Raw genomic sequence first — 21,492 nt, forward strand, 5'->3', positions numbered from 1 at the left:
ACAGGAGGGGACTTCAACAGGCACCCCAGCAGCCAGCATGGCCACAACACCACCACCACCACAGGCCCCCCCAATGGATGCCACAGAAGGCACTGCTTCTGGTGGCAGCAGCACCATAGGTGACACTGCATTAATGGCAGCATGCTCCGACACAGAAAACGGTGATGTCGATGTACGATCCATCCATGACCTGTCTCAATCCCCCTGTTTGTTTCATCCCGTACAACATGAGGATACCACGCAGGGGCACTCACAAGACGACGACTGGCCATCCCCCACAAGCCCTGTGTCAAGGCAACATGAGGTGATCAGCCCCTCTGTGACACCACCGCAAATGGCCATGGCCCAGCAGAGGCAACAGTCCCTCGACCAGGTGATCGTGCAACAGCAGCAACTGGCCACGCTCCTCAAGGACCATGCTGATGAATGTGGGGGTACCAAGGCAGCCATAGAAACATGCACAGAGACACTAAGGGCAGAAATGGAGAGAAGCAACGAGAGCCTGAGAGTACAAATGGTGAGAAGCACCGAGAGCCTGAGAGTACAAATGGAGAGAAGCACCGAGAGCCTGAGGGGGGAACTGCATGCGACGTCCAAAGACGTATGTGCTGAACTTGCCGCTGTGCGCCGTGTGCTCACTGAGCTCTCACAAACCCTTAGGGACATGCATGGACGTGAGCAGGCAGAGACATCATCCGTTGCAAGTTCCGTCCAGGGCAGCCCCCAACGTAGATCTGGGAGGAACCTGCGCTCCACAGGCAGGGGTGCCCCTGATACCCGGAGAGGGGGCTTGCAATACCGTCTGCCCACTGACAATGAGCATCTTTGGACACTGGTGTTCGGGGGGGAGGTAGGAGGGTGGAGGGGGTGTGTTGGGCTTACTTGGGTGGCGGGTTGATGGGGTGTGTAACACAATTTCACATATGCTATAAACATTTCACAATCATCCAATGAGATGTGTGGACATTGATCTTTGTGTACGAGGCCATCATAGGCGTACAGTCCATATTGTGCATGTTCCAGACACACACAGTGCCACAACTCCCGTGTCCATGTATCAACCACCAGGCGTGAGTGCTAGAAGCATGAATCTATGATAATCTGACGAATTTCACGGCCCTCCTGTGCCTCGCGGACTCCTTGAGGTTCTGCCACATCCCCACCCACATCATGACCATATTCTGGTGCTTGCAGTTCTGCGTCAGGGGGCATGGGCACATTTCTACGTATGCACATGTTGTGTAGCATGACACATGCCATGACCATCTTAGCAACCTTCTCATGGCGGTACAGGAGTGCCCCGCCAGACCTGCTGAGGCAGCGGAAACGACCCTTCAGTAGGCCGAATGCCTGTTCTATGACTACACGGGTACGTGAGTGGGCATGGTTGTAGTCCTCCTCATGCTGGTCCTGTGGGTTCCGGAGTGGTGTAAGGAGCCATCTCTTCAGTGGATACCCGGCATCACCTGTATGTGGACAATAAAGGATGTTTGTGGAATGACATTGCTACGTAAGCACCCCCCCCCTTCCTGGCAGGTCATTGCCGCATCACATACCCCACATTATCATGCATGAAATGAGACTCACCGAGTAGCCAGGATCTGTTCCCTGCATGTCGCTCCATGTAGCGTGGTATTGTAGAGTTCCGTAAGACCATGGAATCATGGGTTGATCCAGGAAATCGGGCACAACAATGTGTAATGATCCTGTTTGAGTCACACACCATTTGTACATTAAGAGAATGATATTGTTTTCGGTTGCGGTACTGGGCCTCCATGGCATGTGGGACAACCAATTCCACATGGGTGCAGTCGATGGCACCAATGCAACCCGGTATGCCGGCAAGTGCATGGAATCCCACTTTTGTGTTCGTAATTTCCTGCTCCGAGCGTGGTAGAGAGATGTAGTTGTCTGCGTGCTTCAGGAGGGCATCAAGCACTTGCAATAGTGTCCGTGACAACAGTGGCTGTGAAATGCCATGCAACTGTCCGACTGTGTGCTGGTAGGTGCCTGTGGCCAGGAAGTGGAGTACAGACACCACCTTCAGTAGGGGTGGGATGGCGGTTGGGCTATCTATCATGCTGACAAGGTCAGCGTGTGTCATGTCCACAATGGCGGTTATGGTGTCCCGGTCCAAACGGTAGAGGGTGTGGATCTGCTCATCAGTGAGGTTGAACGGATGTGCTCGGAGGCGTGGGATTGCGGGCTGCCTGCGTGGTGGTAGTGGCTGTGCTGGTGGGCCTTGCTGGCCCTGCCTTGCCCTCCTCCTCCTCCTGCGTCTCCTCTGTGCGGCCGGTTGTTGTAGTAGTTGGTGTTCGTCTTCTTCTTGAAGTTGGAGTACTTGCAGTGCTATCAGGTCCCCCAGGGCCAACATCGCAAGTCCTGCCGGTAGCATTTTGGAGTGGGTGTGGTTGTGGGAGGGGGTTGGGTGTGCAATTTTTGTGTTTCCAAGCTGTATAGCCTCCACCTGTGGTGATTCATTCCACCTGTGCAAGCTGCAATCCCCTTTGGGCGAGCACGTCCCGCACACAACGCTGCAAATCGACGCATGGCATCTTGCTATTACAATCATGTATTTCATCCCGATGGCAGTGAGATATTGCTTCATATGTTAATTCTGCTATGCTCCCATTGTTTCACATACTATCTTTGCAGTCGGGAACAAACTTGTGAAGGGTCAGTGGAATGTAGTACTCGATTAACGGTGGACCCTCATGCAGCGCTGTACCGCGGTTCACCGACGGGCGGGGCGTCCCATTTGTGAGTGTAGCCAGTTGCCATTTTCACACACTGCCGCACTAAATGGATGGATTTGTGATTTCAAGCGGTCACAGATGCCTTTTCGACGTGATGTTGCAAATGAGGAATTCGAAGGACAGCGCTTTCGGTTTCCAGCTAGCGGCGAGGAGACGCCCACAGGTCTGACTGCAGATAGAAAGTTCTATTGTTTAATGTCCTTGGGACAGGGGCCATGCCGAGAATGCAATGATTGATATGAATAGTATGGGATGCGCAATAGCGTAGTGGAGGATAAGGCAGGACGTTCCCAAATACATGTTACTTCACAACACTAGAATTCCGGCCTGGACCACAGTGGATTTTGCAGACTGCATTAAGCACAGATTCAATGGAAATTTCTAATGTTATGTGAGTAAATAATCAGGCGTTTTTATACCGGGATGAGGGAATGATGTATGGATGCATGGACAGATGATTTAATAGAGAGTCTGCCATGTACATGGCTTTTTGGAATCTATCAACTTCCTCTGCGCTATGTGATGCAGGGCTGCCATAGTGGGACCATCGTCTATCTGCCCTTGTTGAACCCTCCCTGTCTCGACGCGCCTTCAAACACTTGTGTCTATGCACGTTACTAATCCCATCTAATGGCTTCTGTTTTAACAGACGCATGCACACAAACACTCGTTTGTAATAGTGTTTTCACCTCGATTTATATAGTTATGATTCACAAGTGATTATTGGGTGCGAATAATCCTTTTGAGTGGGCTAGCATGCATATGGCTGTGGATTTAGTGTGATCTTTGAAGTGAGTAATTCAAATGGAGTTCAGATGCCCATACTATTCTTTTTCGTTTCATTTGGGTGACAGGTATCTCCTCCCCTTTTGCCGCTGCCATCTGTATGCCACTCCTGCAGATGGCTTTTACTCCCGACACCTGCTGCTTCGTGTTAATCAGTGGAGCACCATTACGATCTTATGGGACGATCGCCAATGGCCCACATGCCCTTACGCAGTACTAGTGGCTAGGAGCAACATTTCGAGCTTTCAGCTGGACTAGTGCCTACCTAATGGGACGGCCCTGCGGTTCTAGGCGCTTCCATGTTGCCTTTTTGAACGTGAATGTAGCCCCTGTGTACCATGGAGGAACAGGGCGTCACACAAGAAGAAGCTGGTCATTTATTGCGGATGCAGCCCACAATTATGAGATATGATTTGGAGTTCATGACCTAATAGCTGTATGGCCCGGGTGATTTTGTTGTGCATTAAATTTTGATTATGATATTGACCGTGTAGCGTTATTCTTTGCAAGTAATGTAGCATATTCCTATTTGTGGAGCGATGTATTGTGAGGAGATCTGCTTTGGGTTTGGCCTTCTGAGTATAGTTGCGTGGTACTGTACTGGGCGCGTTTGCCTACGAAGGCCAGTAAGGTTAGGGATAGGGGCTGCAATTATGTCTGTTTTGATGATGTCATGCTCATGGGAGGGGGATTGGCTTTTGTGTAACAGATGCCGGTCAGCCAGGTGGATTGGTGGAATGATGTGATTTTCAGAATATGGCTGGTCACAGGTGCCTGTGTTTGCGTGCGTTTCTTGGAGGGAGACTGAGGTCATGTCCATTGGAATAGCTTCTGTATTCGTGCCATCTGTGCCCTGCTGCTCCCATTGGCCCCTCTTGAGATGTGCCTGGCTGCTCAGTCACTCTGCCAACTTGTGTGGTACATGCTTATGCTGCTGGTTGGTTTGTTTACTGGCAGGAGTACAGGGCTGGTGCAGTCTCACTCAGGATACTGCTTTGTATGTTGCCTTGCACTGGTGTCAAGCGATGGGGGGCCTGTTTTTGTTTGTCTCAGTTTTCAGTTCATGTTGCTGTACTTGGAGCTTCACATGCCTGTGCTGCATCAGTACGGCAATGGTGCCATGGCTAATATGGATGGCCACTCACAAGGCACTTGGAGCCCCTACATTCATTTGTTCGTTGGCATGCATGGGTGACTTGTACATTTCACTGGTTGCATTGTGTGACTTCATTGCACCTACGAGGAGTTGTGCAATGTGGCCAGGGAGTGGTGTACAGGCACTCAGTAGGGCCTTTTACGGTTGGTTTGCGATGCCGTACTTCTCACCATGGCGGAATGGTACTTTCCGCCATGCTTGATGGCGTTAGGTACATGTCCGCTAGGGTCAGAATTCCCGTACCGTTGCGCCATGGTGGTAATTACGGTTTCGCAGTGCGCGCGTGCGCGTACTTGGTGCAGTTAGCGTTGGCGTTCACTACGGTGTCGCTAATGGCATCGTACTTTACGGTGACGGGTCATAATCGCAACGGGCGGTATTCGATGGCGGTATTGCATTTCTGCCATCGTTTTTCGATTTCCGCCAGGGTCGTAATGAGGGCCACTGTCTATGTGAGGAAACTAACATCATTATCACACACACCTTTGTGGGAACTTTAACATAAACCTCACACACCATCTATGGGAGGACCTGGACATCAGTATCATGACATACAATATATATTGGTACTTCAACATCACCAACATCAAACACCACATCTATGGAGACTTTAACATCAAGATAATCACACACCATCTCTGTGGGGACTTTAACATCAAGAAAATCAGACATCATTTGAGTGGGGACTTTAATATCATTATTACTACATACCATCACTGTGGGGACTTTAAAGTTATTATAAACACACACCAGCTCTGTGGGGACTTTAACGTAAATAACACACCATCTCTGTGAGCACCTGGAGATCAGAATCATGGCATACAATATATATTGATACTTTAACATCACCAACATCAAACACAACATATCTGGAGACTTTAACATCAAGATAATCACACACCATCTCTGTGGGGACTTTAATATCATTATTATCACATTCCATCTCTGTGGGGACTTTAGCATCAAGATAATCACACATCATCTCTGTGGGGACGTTAACGTAAATATCACACACCATCTCTGTGAGCACCTGGAGATCAGTATCATGACATACAATATATATTGGTACTTCAACATCACCAACATCAAACACAACATATCTGGAGACTTTAACATCAAGATAATCACACACCATCTCTGTGGGGACTTAGCATCAAGATAATCACACACCATCTCTGTGGGGACTTTAATATCATTATTATCACATACCATCACTGTGGGGACTTTAAAGTTATTATAAACACACACCAGTTCTGTGGGGACTTTAACATAAATATCACACACTGTCTTTGTGAGGACCTGGTTATCAGTATCATGACATACAATATATATTGGGACTTCAACATCACCAACATCAAATACCACATCCATAGAGACTTTAACATCAAGATAATCAGACACCATCGTTGTGGGGACTTTAACATCAAGATAATCACACACCATCTCTGTGGGGACTTTAGCATCAAGCTAATCACACACCATCTCTGTGGGGACTTTAATATCATTATTATCACATACCATCACTGTGGGGCCTTTAAAGTTATTATAAACACACACCAGTTCTGTGGGGACTTTAACATAAATATCACATACCATCTTTGTGAGGACCTGGATATCAGTATCACAAAATACAATCTCTGCTGGGACTTCACCATCACCAACATCAAACACCATGCGTATTAGTACTTTATCATCATGTTAATCACACACCAACTCTGTGTGGTCTTTAACAACAGTATTATAAAACAACATAGGAATGCTGTCTTAAACACGATTATTCGTACAAACCATCTCTGTGAGGATCTGAAATCAGTATCATGACAGACAATCTCTATTCAGACTTCAACATCACCAACATCAAACACCATTTTAATGGGGACTGTAACATATTCGTCATCAGACCAATCATAGAGAGATGTTTCAGTGGACAAGATGGTGACTGTGAAACAATGAAACCTGTATTCAAATCTCTGCTTCTCCACCTGACCACATTGTGTGATGCTGAGCCATTCACCTAATATTTCAGTTCCCCAGTTCTCCTTTCTGACACACTGAGTTTTTTGTAATATGGTCGCATGACAGATTTAGGAAATGTTTAGTGAGGTTCTTATGGAAAATACACCACCATTACAATCCATCTATTGTGTATACCTACGGTGTGGGTAGGTACACATATGTAGAAATAGAATTGTGCAATTTACAAAGATGCCTATGAAACAAACATTTAGCTTTTGCATAGGGATACATTCAATTCCAAATAAGAATAATTAAGTCCTCACAAGGATGGTAACACGCGTTCAGGTCCCCACAGAGATGGTACCGGACACGCGATTAAAAATTAGCATTTTTGCACATTTGAAGCTGGATCCTATATTAGCATTTTTTTCTGAATATATTTCTGCTGTTAGCATATTTTTAAAACATTGGGAAAGGTTAGTCCCCACAAGGCTGGTTTCCACACATAGTCCCCACAAGGTAGGTAAAACGTGTATGTGTGTGTGTGTGTGTGTGTGTGTGTGTGTGTGTGTGTGTGTGTGTGTGTGTGTATAGGGGGAATAATACCTCCATACATGTTGGCAGATGTGTGCATTAAAAAAGGGGGGGGGCAAACATCAGCGTGCATAGTTTAAGTTTGAGCTACACTAGGGGCATAGTGCCCACATAAGCAGGGTGATACTGTTAGGCATTACCCACAAAGTGATGATGCAAGTAGTGTGCCAAGCTCCCTATGGCTGTGTTATATGGACCATGTTATGAGCAACACATTTTTCTATGACTGCTTTTTGTTTCTCCTTCATCGTGTTATGCCATATTAGCCGCACTACCCACATCGCCAGTCTGTATTACATTAAACAAGTTGCTCTCTTCTCTCTCTACAGACCATTTATTTGGATGAAGATGTCTCTTCCTTTGTGCAGATAAGGGGATCAGTGCCTCTATTCTGGGAACAACCAGGGATACAGGTAAGCCATATAAAATAAAAAATGAGGGAGTTCTTCAATCTTGTTAAACGAGCATGTGCTTTTGTACTTTAGCCTTTTCCTGACGTGAATTGGCTTGTTGTGCCCACTATTGTACTCTTGACGCCAGTAAAGGAGACCAGAATGCACAAGCCTGATTTAGTTCAGTGTTCTGCCAGCATTGCGCACGGCCTAAATAAACGGCATGTTCCACTTACGCAGATTTCGTTTGAGTAAGAAACCCCACCTCGGTGGGCCGTTCCTTCCCACCACATAATGTAATGTTTTCCCTTAACCCCTTAAGTACCAAGGACGAGATTACTCGTCCTAGGTGAATAGGATTCCAAATTAGGATTGTTTTCCTGGCAGTAAATGGGGCCATGAGGCACCATTGTTGGTAGGTAAAACTACTGATGCATGTTCTTATCAACACATGTTATTGCCATTCCATTTAGCACAACTTTTTATTTTGGAAAACGTGTTTGCTTAGGAAGCACAAGCCTGTTTACTAACATTAACACATGTTTTTCTTTTTAAGTAGCTACCATGACAAATAGCAAAGTGGGCTCTTGAAAGAGCGCCCTTTTCTATGTTCATGGCGGCCATTGTTTGTGGGAGGAAGCACAGCAAGCAGTGAGAGATTAGCCAACGCAACGGACAGTAGATAAGTATTTTAATTGACTACAGACCCAGGAGCTGGGGGATCCTGTGAGAGTTGCCATCCTTCAGCTCAGAGTGCAGACACGTAACAGTGAATACAGCCTGTATTCTGAGCTCGGTGGTCGGCTGCCCATGCTGAGCGTGGACTTAATCCATAATGGTGAGTTTGGTGTGCTGTGTGGAAACTGTACTCTTCCCCAAGTTCATCATTTTTGCGAGGGGGCGTGCTGTTTGCGCCCAGTATGGCCCACCAAACTCAACATGGTAGATATTAGCAGCTTGGCCCAAATTCCAACATATGAAGGGCTGCTGTTTAGTTTAACAAATGCAAAATGCTCCAAAAAGCACACGGCTTGTGGTTTTGCACCGACAACTACAATAAAAATGACTTGGGTGGGGGGGGGGCATGGGGGGATGGTAGATTTCTGCAAGCGGAGGCTGCCTTCAATTAACATGGCGGCTGTATGTGCAAATGACGGTGGGGTGTCACACAAGCGCCGAGGATGAGCTGGTATGGCGCGCCACAAGGCAGGGCAGCCACAGGAGGCAGGGAGCAGGCGATGAGAGGTCAAACATTCAACCTAGCTGATTGGGACATAGGTATGAACTAGTAGGCAATGCCCAAAAATCCAAACAACCTGATTGTCCCCTGCCTCCGCCAGGTGCTAATGCTGATTTGTGACATGACTGGTTGAACCGTTATCTGCTGGAGTGATACGAGTATGTTTTTAAGGTTTATAGTGATTGCATCGAATGCTAAAGCATCGAATGCCTTAGCGTCTAAAAAAAAGCAACGAAAAAAGCATCAAATGCATTTTTTCATTTTTTTTAATGGGGGGGGGTTTGAGGATTCCCCTCAACCCCCGTTTTTTGACTCCTTAAAAACCATTATACTTAAAATAAAACCTTTACCTTTGAATAAAATGCATTCAATGCTTTTTTCGATGCATTTTTGTTGATGTTTTTGGCATTCAATGCTTCGTATTCGATGCAATGACTGGATACTGTTTTAACCTAAATGGGAAGGAAGCAGAAATTCCAAAGAGTTTATACCGTCAGGGCTGATCAATACTACTTTTTGGTACCCTGTGTTCCGGAACACATGATATCCTCCACTACAAATCACAAAGCTAGGTACAGATTGTTTCGTCTTGATGTAAGCCCTGCTCTTCTCTGCCTCTGCAATGCAATGAGAATCTCCTTCTAGACCACCCAGCAGCGCAATCTCTGCAAGGGGATAATTGATTAATTTATTGAAAGTGATGTACACTACCTGTACACATTTTCTATAGCAAGTAGAGTTTCCTCCCAAAGATATTACTTGATGAGCATCAAATGGTGGCTGGCATCCCCTCCCTGGTTTGATAGTCTCAAAGGGGAAAATGCAGGGGAAACCCACCCTGCTCTTGCAAAAAGACTCTTGAACTATGTTTTGGCTGGTTTTCAATGAGAAATAAACATTCTTGTTATAACATAGACCGAACCTCCTGACGCCCACCCCATACAGCAAAATCCCCAAGGACTCCCCCACAACCTTCTCAACACTCTTGCATGTTCCCGAATTACTGTACATGTTATCTGTTCCCTGCTACCCTAAGTGGAAAGTTAGTAATACAGGCTGTATTTTAAGGGTTGTTCCTCTGTAACCACCTAATGTATGCCTCCAATCTTATACACACAAGCGTAGTTTGCACTCAACATAAAATAAACAATAGCACTATAAGGTACTGTGGCTAGGTTTCATTGTGAATTTAAAAAACAACGTTTGGGAAATGCATTTGCATACAGTATATAGATCTATGCGAAAGCCAAGACTTTAACTTCTTTAACTTAACTGTTGAGCTACTTTTATTCTTGGTACTGCAAAGAACTCATGGTGGCAACAGTAAAGACAGACACAAGTGATCACAGTTCAAGGGTGTTTATTGAACTTTATAATGGGCGAGATAAATGCCTAATCTAAACCTACATCTAAGATGGGAGCAAGCTGCGACCATCAAATAATAAGGCACTCTGAGTGGCATCTTGTCAAATAAAAAGGGGCTATACAGAAAAAAAGGGATTGCCAATTCCGTGCTGCTAAATTACAAAATGAGTGTGGGATAATGTTCACCAAAAAAGAAAAGTGTTCACAAAATGAAAAGTCATGATGCTATGGCTGGGTCTCCCTTCTCCACGTTTGAGGAACGGAACAAGTCGGGACTCTCGAGCACTTCACACTCGTGGGCCTCATCCGCAAGAGGTCACAGTTCTGTTTTAACAATATTAAAACCTTCATAGGCTAAGTCTCTTTCCTAATAAAGTCTCTTGCCTTAGAACGCCTGCTGGTTCACAACGATAAACAAAAAGAAGGTTATTTCTGTACTCTTGTACCTTGGGCTATTGCTCTTTGTCTCTTGGATCTCCCTCTGCCTGGCTCGGATCCTTCTTGCAACTTGGGCCTCCCTCCGTCAGGTTCACTACAGCCTTTCAAATATTGCTCGTATAATGTACTTTTCCCCATGTGGCTCGTTGCGTTCAGGCCATAAAAAGAGAGAGGGAGAAATGAGAATGAGCAGGAAGAGGCGCTCTGAAAGCATTTGAATTCCTGGTGCTAACCACGTTTGAAAAGCAGTGAAGCTTTGTCTCTTGGGTGAAAGAGAGCATTGATCTGACACCATTGTGCTTTGAAATCTGCACTTGCATCCAACATTGGCTGGTCCCTCATGAAAAGAGCAGGGACTAGCATGGCATGAACTGAAATACTGGCGTGGCATGACATAGCAACAACTGGCAACAGCATGACCTCGCAAGGAAGGAGAGAATTTGAATCTGGAGTATTGGCCTATGTGAAATTGCATGGAATTGCCAATGGAGAGTTGCCATCTGCATTGTTTTGCAACACTCTGAATGAGTGCCACGTGAATGATACATCGGTATCAAAAGAGGATAGACTAGGGAAAGCTTTGGAGATAGGGAAAGAGAGGAAAATGCTTGAGAATCTGAACTGATTGGCATCAACGAAGGAAGCTTACAGCAGTGAGGCTCTGGAATCTGTCGCTGAAATTGTCCGTTTGTGAGGACACACACGCTTGAGTTCCGTTTGCAGCTGGAAATACTTTTTGCTTTGGGCTATGCTTTGATGCCCATACACATGTTTGCTGAGCATACATAAATGTCATTGAACATATTTGTGACCCATTTGTGAACACTCGCTTTGTTGACATGCTGTCTTGACATTCCTTGGCTGAGAGATTTGCATTAGAACTGGATTTGTACTGACTTGGAATTTTGCACAGTTGTGAGGACACACATACATTCTGTTTGGCTACAACTGATTTGATCACAGACTGACATCCAGTGAGAACCCAGAAATAACTTGGACTGGAAATGTAACTGAATTGGCCTGCATGACCAATACACTGATATGTATGCATTGACACTTTGACACTTGTGAAAGTGATATTGTCCTTTTGTGCTTGACACACTGAAACTGAATCCACAGTACATATGCATTGATTCTATGCATTGCATTTTCGTTTTCAATAATCTGCTTGTAGGCCCACTTTCACACTTTTGTCTTTACACTTTTGACTTGACCTTTTGCTATGATTTGACATTAGAGATTTGTAATAGAAACCTGAATATGCTATTCTGAATTTTGACACATTTGCAGCTATGCATTTGAATTTTAGCTTGCCACTGATAGAGTGAAATGCTTGCATTGTTTGGGTTTTTTTGCATTATGAGATAGAATGTTTTTTCCCTTTGCAATTTTGCCTGGTTTTAACATGCCACATTGAGACATGTTTTGACAAATCATTACTAATGATTATATAATAAGAGGAGAGATTGTGAAACCAGATAGTATGGCGAAGCCTGGTTTGTTATCATTATGGAATTATTACCCATTATTAGAGAATCATTACCCATTTAGGGATCCAGTTAGCCATCATTCCTTCTGATTAGTAGTGACATGAAGTAGTGACATTAGACTATCCACATTCTTCTGCCACTTTGTATGCATTTGAAATTTGCTATAGAATGAGCCCTGTTATATTTTAAGTGCCATGTAGAGACACATGTTATATTTGTAGAGACATGTAGAGATATGTTGTTGTGTATGCATGTAGAGAGACACGCATGAGTGTGCACTTAGAATATGCATGAAGTCTGCATATAGATAGCGCTTGGGTTTGTGAGAGAAAGAGTAAACGCTAGACAGGGATGTAGCTGGCTCCTAATCCTTCCTGAATGAGACAGAAGCGCCGCGGAGTGCAGAGAAGTTATGGGTTACAGTGTACAAAGTATGCGTAAACAGTTGCTTGGCAGACAGATAACGCGACTTTTGGTCAGAGTGGAGAAGGCAAGGGAGGCCTTATCAGCCTCGGCTGATGCTTCACAAACCGAGAGAAGGTGGGGACAGGCAGCACCATGGAGGGAGAGCTTTTGCACAGAGAGACATGCAGAAGGAGAGAAGGATTTGAATGGAGAAATATGAGGAGATGGTAGAGTGAACGGAGACAGAAGGCGGCCATGGTATAGATATGTAGAAAATGTCATTATGACCAGAACACGCAGTGATTGAAAAGTACAAGTACATGCATCACAGACATTTAGACACTGCTCAAATATAGAAATTCTGACAGACAGGAAGAGAGGCATTTTAGCTTAGAGAGACATGTAACCATGGATATGAATACGTCATTGAACAGTAGAATGAGGTGTGAGGCTCTGAGATTTGAGTGGCTGCTCTCTGCTGGTCTGCTCTCTGAGGAGATAGGGAGTTGGTAGTTCGAGATGCTAGTTGGAGTTGGAGATGGCACACTGACACTCTGCAAGATCGAGAGATGACTTGGAGAGGTGTTTGGGAGTGATGGATGTACTTTGGGAAGCAGTTTTAGGTGCAGCAGAGCTGATGAGATCGATCTGGCAGGGATCTGGCAGAGAGAGGCCTGTCCCTGACTGACTGACCGGCTGGTTGCAGAAGTTAGCTGGAGAGGATAGACAGAGCAACACAGAGAAAAAGGGGAGTATTGCTGAATAAGACACGTGCATGGGGAATTAGAACATACACTCACACAGAGCTTTGGCTGACATGATAGATGGGTTAATCAGACAGGGTTTGTCTGAGAGTGTGAAGTATGGCGTGGAATGGAGAGGAATGGTGTGGATTGGAGTTGTTAGATTGCTTACATTAGAAGCCTGTAAGGCTTAAAGTTATTGCATTGCATGGTATATTTGCACCAAAAGCATAAAAGGTGCAAATTCGAGATTTGCCTTATAGTAGTGTTTGCATCATGCATTGCTATGTATGAATAAAAGTGTTTCTATTGTTGAATCGATTCATGTGTTTTCTTTGTGTCTTATGTTAGTGTGTCTATAGGAGTAATTTAGGAGTAATCTAGGAGTAACACAGTGCACAAAGCCCCTGAGATACAAGAGTAGGGGGGGCATAGTGATCCACACTCCCCCTAGGAGTTTGTCTAAGATTGACAACATGGTCGCTCACTAGGGGCTAGGCCAAAGGTAGATTTGTGGCACTTTCTCACAAATTCCTTACTGCTAAATTACAAAAAGAGTGTGGGATAATGTTCACCAGAAAAGAAAGAAGTGTTCACAAAATGAAAAGTCATGATGGTATGGCTGGGTCTCCCTTCCCCACCTTTGAAGAACGGAACAAGTCGGGACTCTTGAGCACAGCACAGTCATGGGCCTCATCCGCAAGAGGTCACAGTTCTGATTCAAAAATATTAAAACCTTCAGAGGCTACGTTTCTTTCCTGATAAAGTCTCTTGCCTTAGAAAGCCTGCTGGTTCACAGCGATAAACAAAAAGAAGGTTCTGTACTCTTGTACCTTGGGCTATTGCTCTTCGTCTCTTGGATCTCCCTCCGCCTGGCTTGGATCCTTCTTGCAACTTGGTCAACCCTCCGTCAGGTTCACTACAGCCTTTCAAATATTGCTTGTATAATGTACTTTTCCCCATGTGGCTTGTTGCGTTCAGGCCATAAAAAAACACTGCCTTTCCATGCTGCCACGGCCTTTCTGTATACCCTTTTCAATATTACAAATCTCTGGTGGGCTAGTGGATTGCTTCCTATGCGCAGGTTCCCACCAATGTTACATGCCGGGGTGTCGCTCGCTTTACTGAGGCCAAGTGGGCTTGCGGTGGTCCACCAGCATCTCTCTCCATGTTGGCCCACCTCCTCCTCCCCTCTCTCTTGTTGGGCCACCACCACTGCTCTGAGGTTGCTGCTACGTCTCACCCCTGGGGCAACATCCATCAGCCGCTCTGCTTGCTACTTCCCTATCTTGCCCTCTCTGTTCCCTCTGCTTCCTGCTGTCATCTTGGCATAGTTCCTTTGTGTTTTCTCCATCTGCATCCGTTCCGCGGTGCTCCCTTGGCAGATCCCTCTCCCTTGTTGGGTTGTCTCTATCTTCGCATGCTGCAGAGAGTTGCCACAGGCCTTGGAAACCCTTGCCCATTACAGAAGGTAAGGTAAAGTTGGGGTTGGAGGCTCCGGCTAAAATCACTCTGTCACATGGGGAGGTGTTAAGGGTCGGAATGCCCCCTTCCTCACTTGACAACCTTGTCACAATACTGGCGAGAAAGCTCATATTTGTGATTGTTCCACAGAAATTCCATGTTAGAATAAAGAGCAATGTGTCGTGGTTCGAAGGGCATTCACAGAATTACGATACCGAAACATAGTTTCCATTTTAGGTTTTATTCTCTGCCTTTAGTGTGGGCTGGGTTAGAACCTAAGGATTTTCTTAATTGAGAGAATAAAATAAGATAATTTTCAGCCAACAGAGCTTAAAGGTGAACAAAAACAAATAAGGGGCATGTCTTTCTCCTGTACAAGTCCGAAGTCGGGCACAGCCTAGGATCAAACTAGCAGCTCTAAATTTGTCTGAGTGCAATTTCAGTCCTTCAGATCCAGAAGATACCTCCCTTCTAATTTCTCTCTACATCTTTTGTGCTTTGTGGACATTTATTGTAATGTTCCATTTAGATGTCCTGAATGTTGCACTCTTCAGATCCAATCGTGCTTACCCTGTGGGGTGTGCTGATGCATTGGCTGACACTGTGAGTGGGAAACCTCAGTCTCCATACTTTAGTTTGATAATCCTTTTTGCAGCTCTGAGGGTGGTGATTGTGCTGATGGGTGATTTTGTGTTAAGATGGGCATCCTAATATCTGCACCCAAATGTGCTTACTCTCCTGAGTCCACAAATGTACCGGTTCAGAGTTGTACTGAATTATCACTGGTACTCCTAGTTGTTCAGGCCACAGTGGAGTTTTTGTAACTTACGTTGTCACCACCCTTTTTTTCTTGTTATAGCTGTACCTTGCCAGCCTCTGAAAAATTCTCATAATCCACTTTTCCCCAGACCTCGCCCTTAGCTACGTTCATATTCTTCTCTTTAGCCTGGTATTGTTTTGAACAATTTTCTTCAGGGATGCTTCCCACCCTTGTGGAACGTCCCTTTCCGCCTTCCCTTACTTTCTCCTCCTCTTTCTCAGGGGCCTACACCATTGCCACTGTGACTGCCTTGCTGGAGCCTTAACCTCTAATACCAGGTAATTGCTCCTGCTGTAAGTAGTATTCCATTCCTCCTCATGGGGAACAGTGCTATACTTTTAGGTGTTCTCACCTCCTCTACCCCTTCTTTCTCCTCCCTCTTCATCTTTTATATTGTTTCTGCTCACTCTTTTGTCACCTATCTTTTCCATTACACTCACTCTCTACTCCTCTTGTTGACCTCTTTTCCTCCTTCCTTCTGTCCCCTTTCACATCCTCATCTGCCACACTTTTTTTATCCCCTTTGTTGCTCTGCAACAATCTTTTCTTCCTCAGCTTCTTCTCCTTTCCTTCTTTCTCTCCACTTCACTTCTTACTCATTCCGCCACATTCTTTAACTCCTCTGCTCCTTTCCCTCTCTCCCTCTCTCTCTCTCTCTCCCATTCTCTCTCTCTCTCTTTCTTTCTCACTGTCTATAATTATTTCACTTTTCTTCCTCCTTTTTCTTTTTCTCCTGATTCGGAAGGCACCTTTTCCGATTGTTAGTCTATCCCACCTAAAGCAAGTAGCTTTCCTTTCTTTATTCCCAGCCGGTCCTTTTACGCTAGTCCAAACCTCCCACTCCCTTCTCTCCTTTGCCTCAGTGGATTCCCAGATCGTTTTAATCGTTCCTCATCTCCCATGTTCATCCTGTCTTCTCCTCACTCCAATCCTTCAAACATCACAACAGCCTATCTTTTCCCATCTAGTCCTCCTCTGCTCCCCTTATCTCCCAGGTGAATCACTTCAAAAGGGAGTTGCTTCAAGATGAGGATTAGCTATCATTCATGTGCCCTGCCCCCCTCAATCAGGATTACCATCTGACCATGGAATCTATTCGGAGATGGCCTGACCTCAGTCACAAAGTCTACAGTGTTCATTTTGGAGTCAGGCAGCCCAGCGACAGGGGTAATCTGATACCCATACAGCCCCAAAACCTAGACCAAACCTTGCCTTCTCTCCAACTTTGCAGACCAAACATCAGCCCACTCCTTCCCTGCTACCACCAGCAACCACCACCGATCTGCTGTAGTAGGGACACCTCCTCATTAAACAAACCAAAGGGTAGCTAATCTGCCACTCCTAGGGGTTTTTGCCACACACCATTCCAACATCTCGGGAGCTCCCCCCTGTCATTCAACCTCAACTCTCGAGATAATCCCCCAGCTCACAGGTAAGACAAGCAGTAGCGGCAGGACAATGGAGGAGTCTCCTGCACATTCCCGGTTGACTCCTGTGGCTAGTCAGAAGGAGGAGTCGGACACACGATGAGCACTTTAACCATTTTATTTAAATAATAATAAGAGAAAATACCCAAACCGCCCCATTGCTAGGGGAATGTTCCTACCTAACCAAACTAAGGATGCTCGCCTGTTGTCAAATGTTAAAAAAAAAGTGTCCTCAGTCCAAAACCTACTTCTATCTGATGCCACCACTAAAACTAATAACTAAAGATTGCCAAAACATATATTTTATGGCACCTTTCCTTTAGCCATATGTCTTGGAGCTTTATTTCCGGGTTTTTCCAATTGCAACAAGTCTGATTAACTTAGAACAAGTAGTAGAACTATTGATTCTGGTTCCCAGTCTCTCTTTCATGAGTTTCTGTAGTTTGTGCTGTATAGTCATAGTTCGGTTTTCACACGGTGTGCAAGATCTATCAATGTCATTCTTACTGTCTTTTGGGCTGTAGTCTTTTACATTCCTTCCTCTGTACATTAGTCCTTTAGACTCTTTATACTTGACTCTCTTACGGTCGGGGTTTGGGAGACCCTTAGCGATGGAGTGGCACCACCAGTCCTGGGGGCCTCTCTACTGAGTTCGCCTTTCTCTGTCCTTGATTTTCAAGACTGATACTGGAACTTAACTCAGAGCGGTTTTCAAAGTCTCTTAGTAATGGCTTCCATTGTTCCTCCACAGTTATACTTCCTGTTTCCCTATATACACATTCATGCTTTCTTATTGATTCACAGTTGGTGTTAAGGACAACCCTCTTTGGTATCGCATAGCCCTTAGGTTCAGGCTTTCTCACTGTCCCCCAATCAATATTGTTTATAACTCCCCATGATGTCTTCCAATAGGTATGCTCGTACTTTATCAGTTCCCAGTAATCACTATTACAACTTCGGCTACTTCTCTCATTTTAGCTCGATTGCCTCTTCTTTCTCTGTTCCATCCTGCTACCTTCACTTGTGGTGGGTGGATTTTTGGGGCTTGGCTTTGGGACGAGTCAACCTCCTCTACTCTCCATCGCCTCTCTCTCTCGACTCTGTGGAATCGTTCTCTGCATCTCACTGTGTCTGTCCTTTGCCGGCCGTAGTGTTAGTGCCTCCCGTTCCTTCTGGTTTCGGCATTGTTGACGTGTACACGACAACCTTTCCGTGGTCACACCACCATGTATCGCGGTCTCCAGGACTCCATCCTGACAGCAATCTCCCCGCTGTTATCTACATCCGGTCTCTGGCATCCTTCTTTGGTTGTCCTCTCTTTGCAGGTTGCTGCAGGCTCCACACTGCCCTGCCCCTCATAGATGTCGCTACATCAGAGGGCTTCCCCGGCGTATGCTGCTTTCTCACTCCCCTCGATTGGTTCCTACTTGTAACATACATGTTCACGATCAAAGGTGCGATTTCCTTCAGGTGTCGGGTTTGTTCCAGCATTACTTAAAGCCAAACAAAAGGACGGGGAATTACTTGTGTTGGAAGGCGATCCCATAGAGGCAGATAGTTTTGATTGCATATGAGGTTCCTTGTAGGGAATGAGAGTCCTTGGTCCCTAGACGGTAGTCCCTCCCACTGAAGTCCCACTTGCCTCAAAGGAGGGTGGCTCCCTCCTGGGGAAAAGAGGCAAATACTCTCGATTTCTCACACTCACCATAAATTGTCCCTCTGAACTAGAAACATGTGCTCCCCCCTTTCCCAGCTCTTTGCTTGTGACATCATAACAAAAAATGTCAGAGGATTAGATAGTAAATGTGCCTCTGTGAATTCCACTAATGCCAACCTCTTGTACTGCATATCTGACAATCGTCTGGCAACGGTGGGAAATGAGTGTGCCATACTAAAATTGCTGCTGAACAGCAAAATCAAAACTAAAACAACCTATATTTCACTAGAAACGTGTTACATTATAGCATAATTATGATGCCCATGCAAGTTTTTATAAAACTACAAATCGGTCATAGAAAATGTTATAAAAGAAATTAGTCTCTGTACCAAAGCATTTCATGTTGGCCTGTGAGTTTGAAGATGACGATCGCAGGGTTTACTGTACATTTTCATCTTCTCTTTTTGTTAAGGTTGGGTCGCATCATTTGAAGCTTACCAGGGGACTGGAGGCCAACGCTCCCGCCTTTGACAGGTTTGTGGAATTTCAGCATATGTTTATGAACACAGTTCTGACAGTTGAAGAATATTCACTCACCCGAGAGCTTTATGCCCTTGATCATTGTGATGCTTATTGGAGGGTGGAAAAAAAGCATGCACAAAATGATGTGGATTTTTTTTCATGGTTGCTAACAATATCACTCCATACATTGATAATGGCGAGGAATCCATGCCAAAAAGCGACTTTAAGAATTTACTTTTTCATTTGTTATAAAATTGGAAAAGGGATTTTGTCTGATTGAATTGAAGTCGATCCACATAGCCCACATATCTATACAATGCCAGATGCTTAAATGTTGGTGTGCTGAGCCTTGTGTTATATTAAACAATCTGGTAATTTTTCTAATTATGTGCAATCAAGTTGTCATGGATTAAATTACCCCTAAATATTCCAGTGGATCGGTGAACAATATATTTGTAAAAAGCTAATAGCAAAACAAAAACAAATCAATGACCGTATGAAACTTTGACGCAAGTGAGCTCCCCCCACCTCCAACCACTGTTCTCTTTTACCCAAAGGCACACATGCGTTTCATTGGAAGGGGAGGTCTAGACAGGGTAAAGAATCATACTGAAACAATGTTATAAACAGGAAACAAAGCCCCTCTATACAAGTGTTTGATACCAGCTGCGTTCTTACACGTGAGACTGTGTGATCAGGAAGGACAGCATAAAAAGATTTGTTTAGTTAAACTGAATATACTTCTCATAGTTTCTCACACAGTTTGAGGCAGGCCAGCACGCTTACAGGATTGGGTCATCTGACGTATTCCATATCTATGACAGTAATCACCACAGCTGTGCTGCTTCGGAAAATCTTTCTGCGTCGATGACGTCGATACGCCGTCCTCGAGGACCTCCTCCGACGGCCGACATCACCAGATGTTATAAGTAGGACGCACAACGCCCATAGCCTCAGTTCCGTTTTTTCCGTGAACGTGTTCGCTTCGGAGATCTCGGCGTGCCTCGACTCTTTGGAGTTGCTGTTCTTTCGGTTCTTCGAACCTGTTCGTTTGTGAAGTATTGTACGGGATGTCTTCCTCTTCTTCCACCCTGCGTCCGGGCTTCAAGAAGTGTGGGGACTACGGGTCCAAGATGTCGGTGACAGACTCACATGACGCCTGCCTCTGGTGCCTCAGGGAGGCCCATGACAGGGATGATGTGTCGACTGCCAGTCGCTTATGTCCAAGGCCTTGCAGGAACCTAAGAAGAAGCTGTCGGTCGGTAAGGTGTCAAAGCCCCGGAAGGCGAGTTCCACTGGGCTTTCGACAGACGATTCGAGGGGCGACTCTCCGCATCGTAGTCTTAAGTCTAGGGGGTCTCGGTCCCAGAGTGGGTCCCGCCACTTCTCTGCCTCTTCGAGGCACTCCCGGAAGCGCCGTCATCGGTCGCCTTCCCCGTCCTCGTCGGAGGACTCCGCCCATCAGCAGGTTTCTTATCCCACCAAGCATTCCTCTCCGGAGGAATGGGTTTCCTTCGGGAAGAAAATGTTGGCGATTCTGAATTGCAGGGCTCCGGTCCGTCTGCGCCTCCGAGAGGGGTCGGTAGTGACCGTACTGGAGACAACGCTCGTACGCCTTTGGGCTTGGGTGGTGAGCGCGATTCGCGGAAGAGGTCCCACTCGGACAAGGGGAATCGTTCCAGTCATGCCCGTTCCAGGTCCCGGTCCTTGACGCGCTCGAGCCCGTGTGCACCTGTGAAGTCTTCGAAGAAGACGACGGCGCCGGTGGAGCCGAAGTCGTCGACGGACTCTCTCGAGGCTCCGCCTCCGAGGAAGTCGTTGACGCCATCGGCGCTCAGGCTGTCGAAGGACACGCTCGGGGCTCCACCCTCGAGGCCTCTGTCAAAGCCGTCGATGTTGTCGGCACCACGCTCAACGTCGACGCTGTTTCACTCGACGCCCTCAACGCCTTTCGAGGCTGTAGTGTTGGAGGTACCCCGTGGCACGGGAGAACCCCCTAGAAAGGCTCTGGCCAAGGCAAATCATGTCTTTCTCCCCTATTCTTTGCCCCCTTCCCAGCCTATGGAATATATTTCTGAGGTGGAAGAGGGTTCTGAAGATGGGTTGGTTCCGGACACGGTACCAGATGAGATTCTTTCTGGCTGGTCATAGCCAGATTGAGGACTTGCATCAGTCGCTGCATGACGCCAGTGGTCTGGACACTTCTCCGGAGGTGGAGTTCTGTAGGCCTGAGCCTGGCACCCATGCTGAGTCATCGTACCGGCGCCTTATGTCGAGGGTC

At 45.9% G+C, this 21,492-nt stretch overlaps 1 protein-coding gene across 1 annotated transcript in view; it reads left to right on the forward strand.

Moving 5' to 3' along the window:
* The window catches only part of SYNJ2 (synaptojanin 2), a 1,190,168-nt gene that overhangs the window by 524,293 nt on the left and 644,383 nt on the right, over window positions 1-21,492 (forward strand). The window contains exons 5-6 of the mRNA XM_069607872.1: window positions 7,578-7,661; window positions 19,162-19,223. Of these exons, the coding sequence (XP_069463973.1) occupies window positions 7,578-7,661; window positions 19,162-19,223 (146 nt within the window). The remainder of the gene's footprint in view (window positions 1-7,577; window positions 7,662-19,161; window positions 19,224-21,492) is intronic.

The sequence above is a fragment of the Ambystoma mexicanum genome, chromosome 4q (genome assembly GCF_040938575.1).
Source record: "Ambystoma mexicanum isolate Mex_15411 chromosome 4q, UKY_AmexF1_1, whole genome shotgun sequence".
Classification (NCBI taxonomy): Eukaryota; Metazoa; Chordata; class Amphibia; order Caudata; family Ambystomatidae; genus Ambystoma; species Ambystoma mexicanum.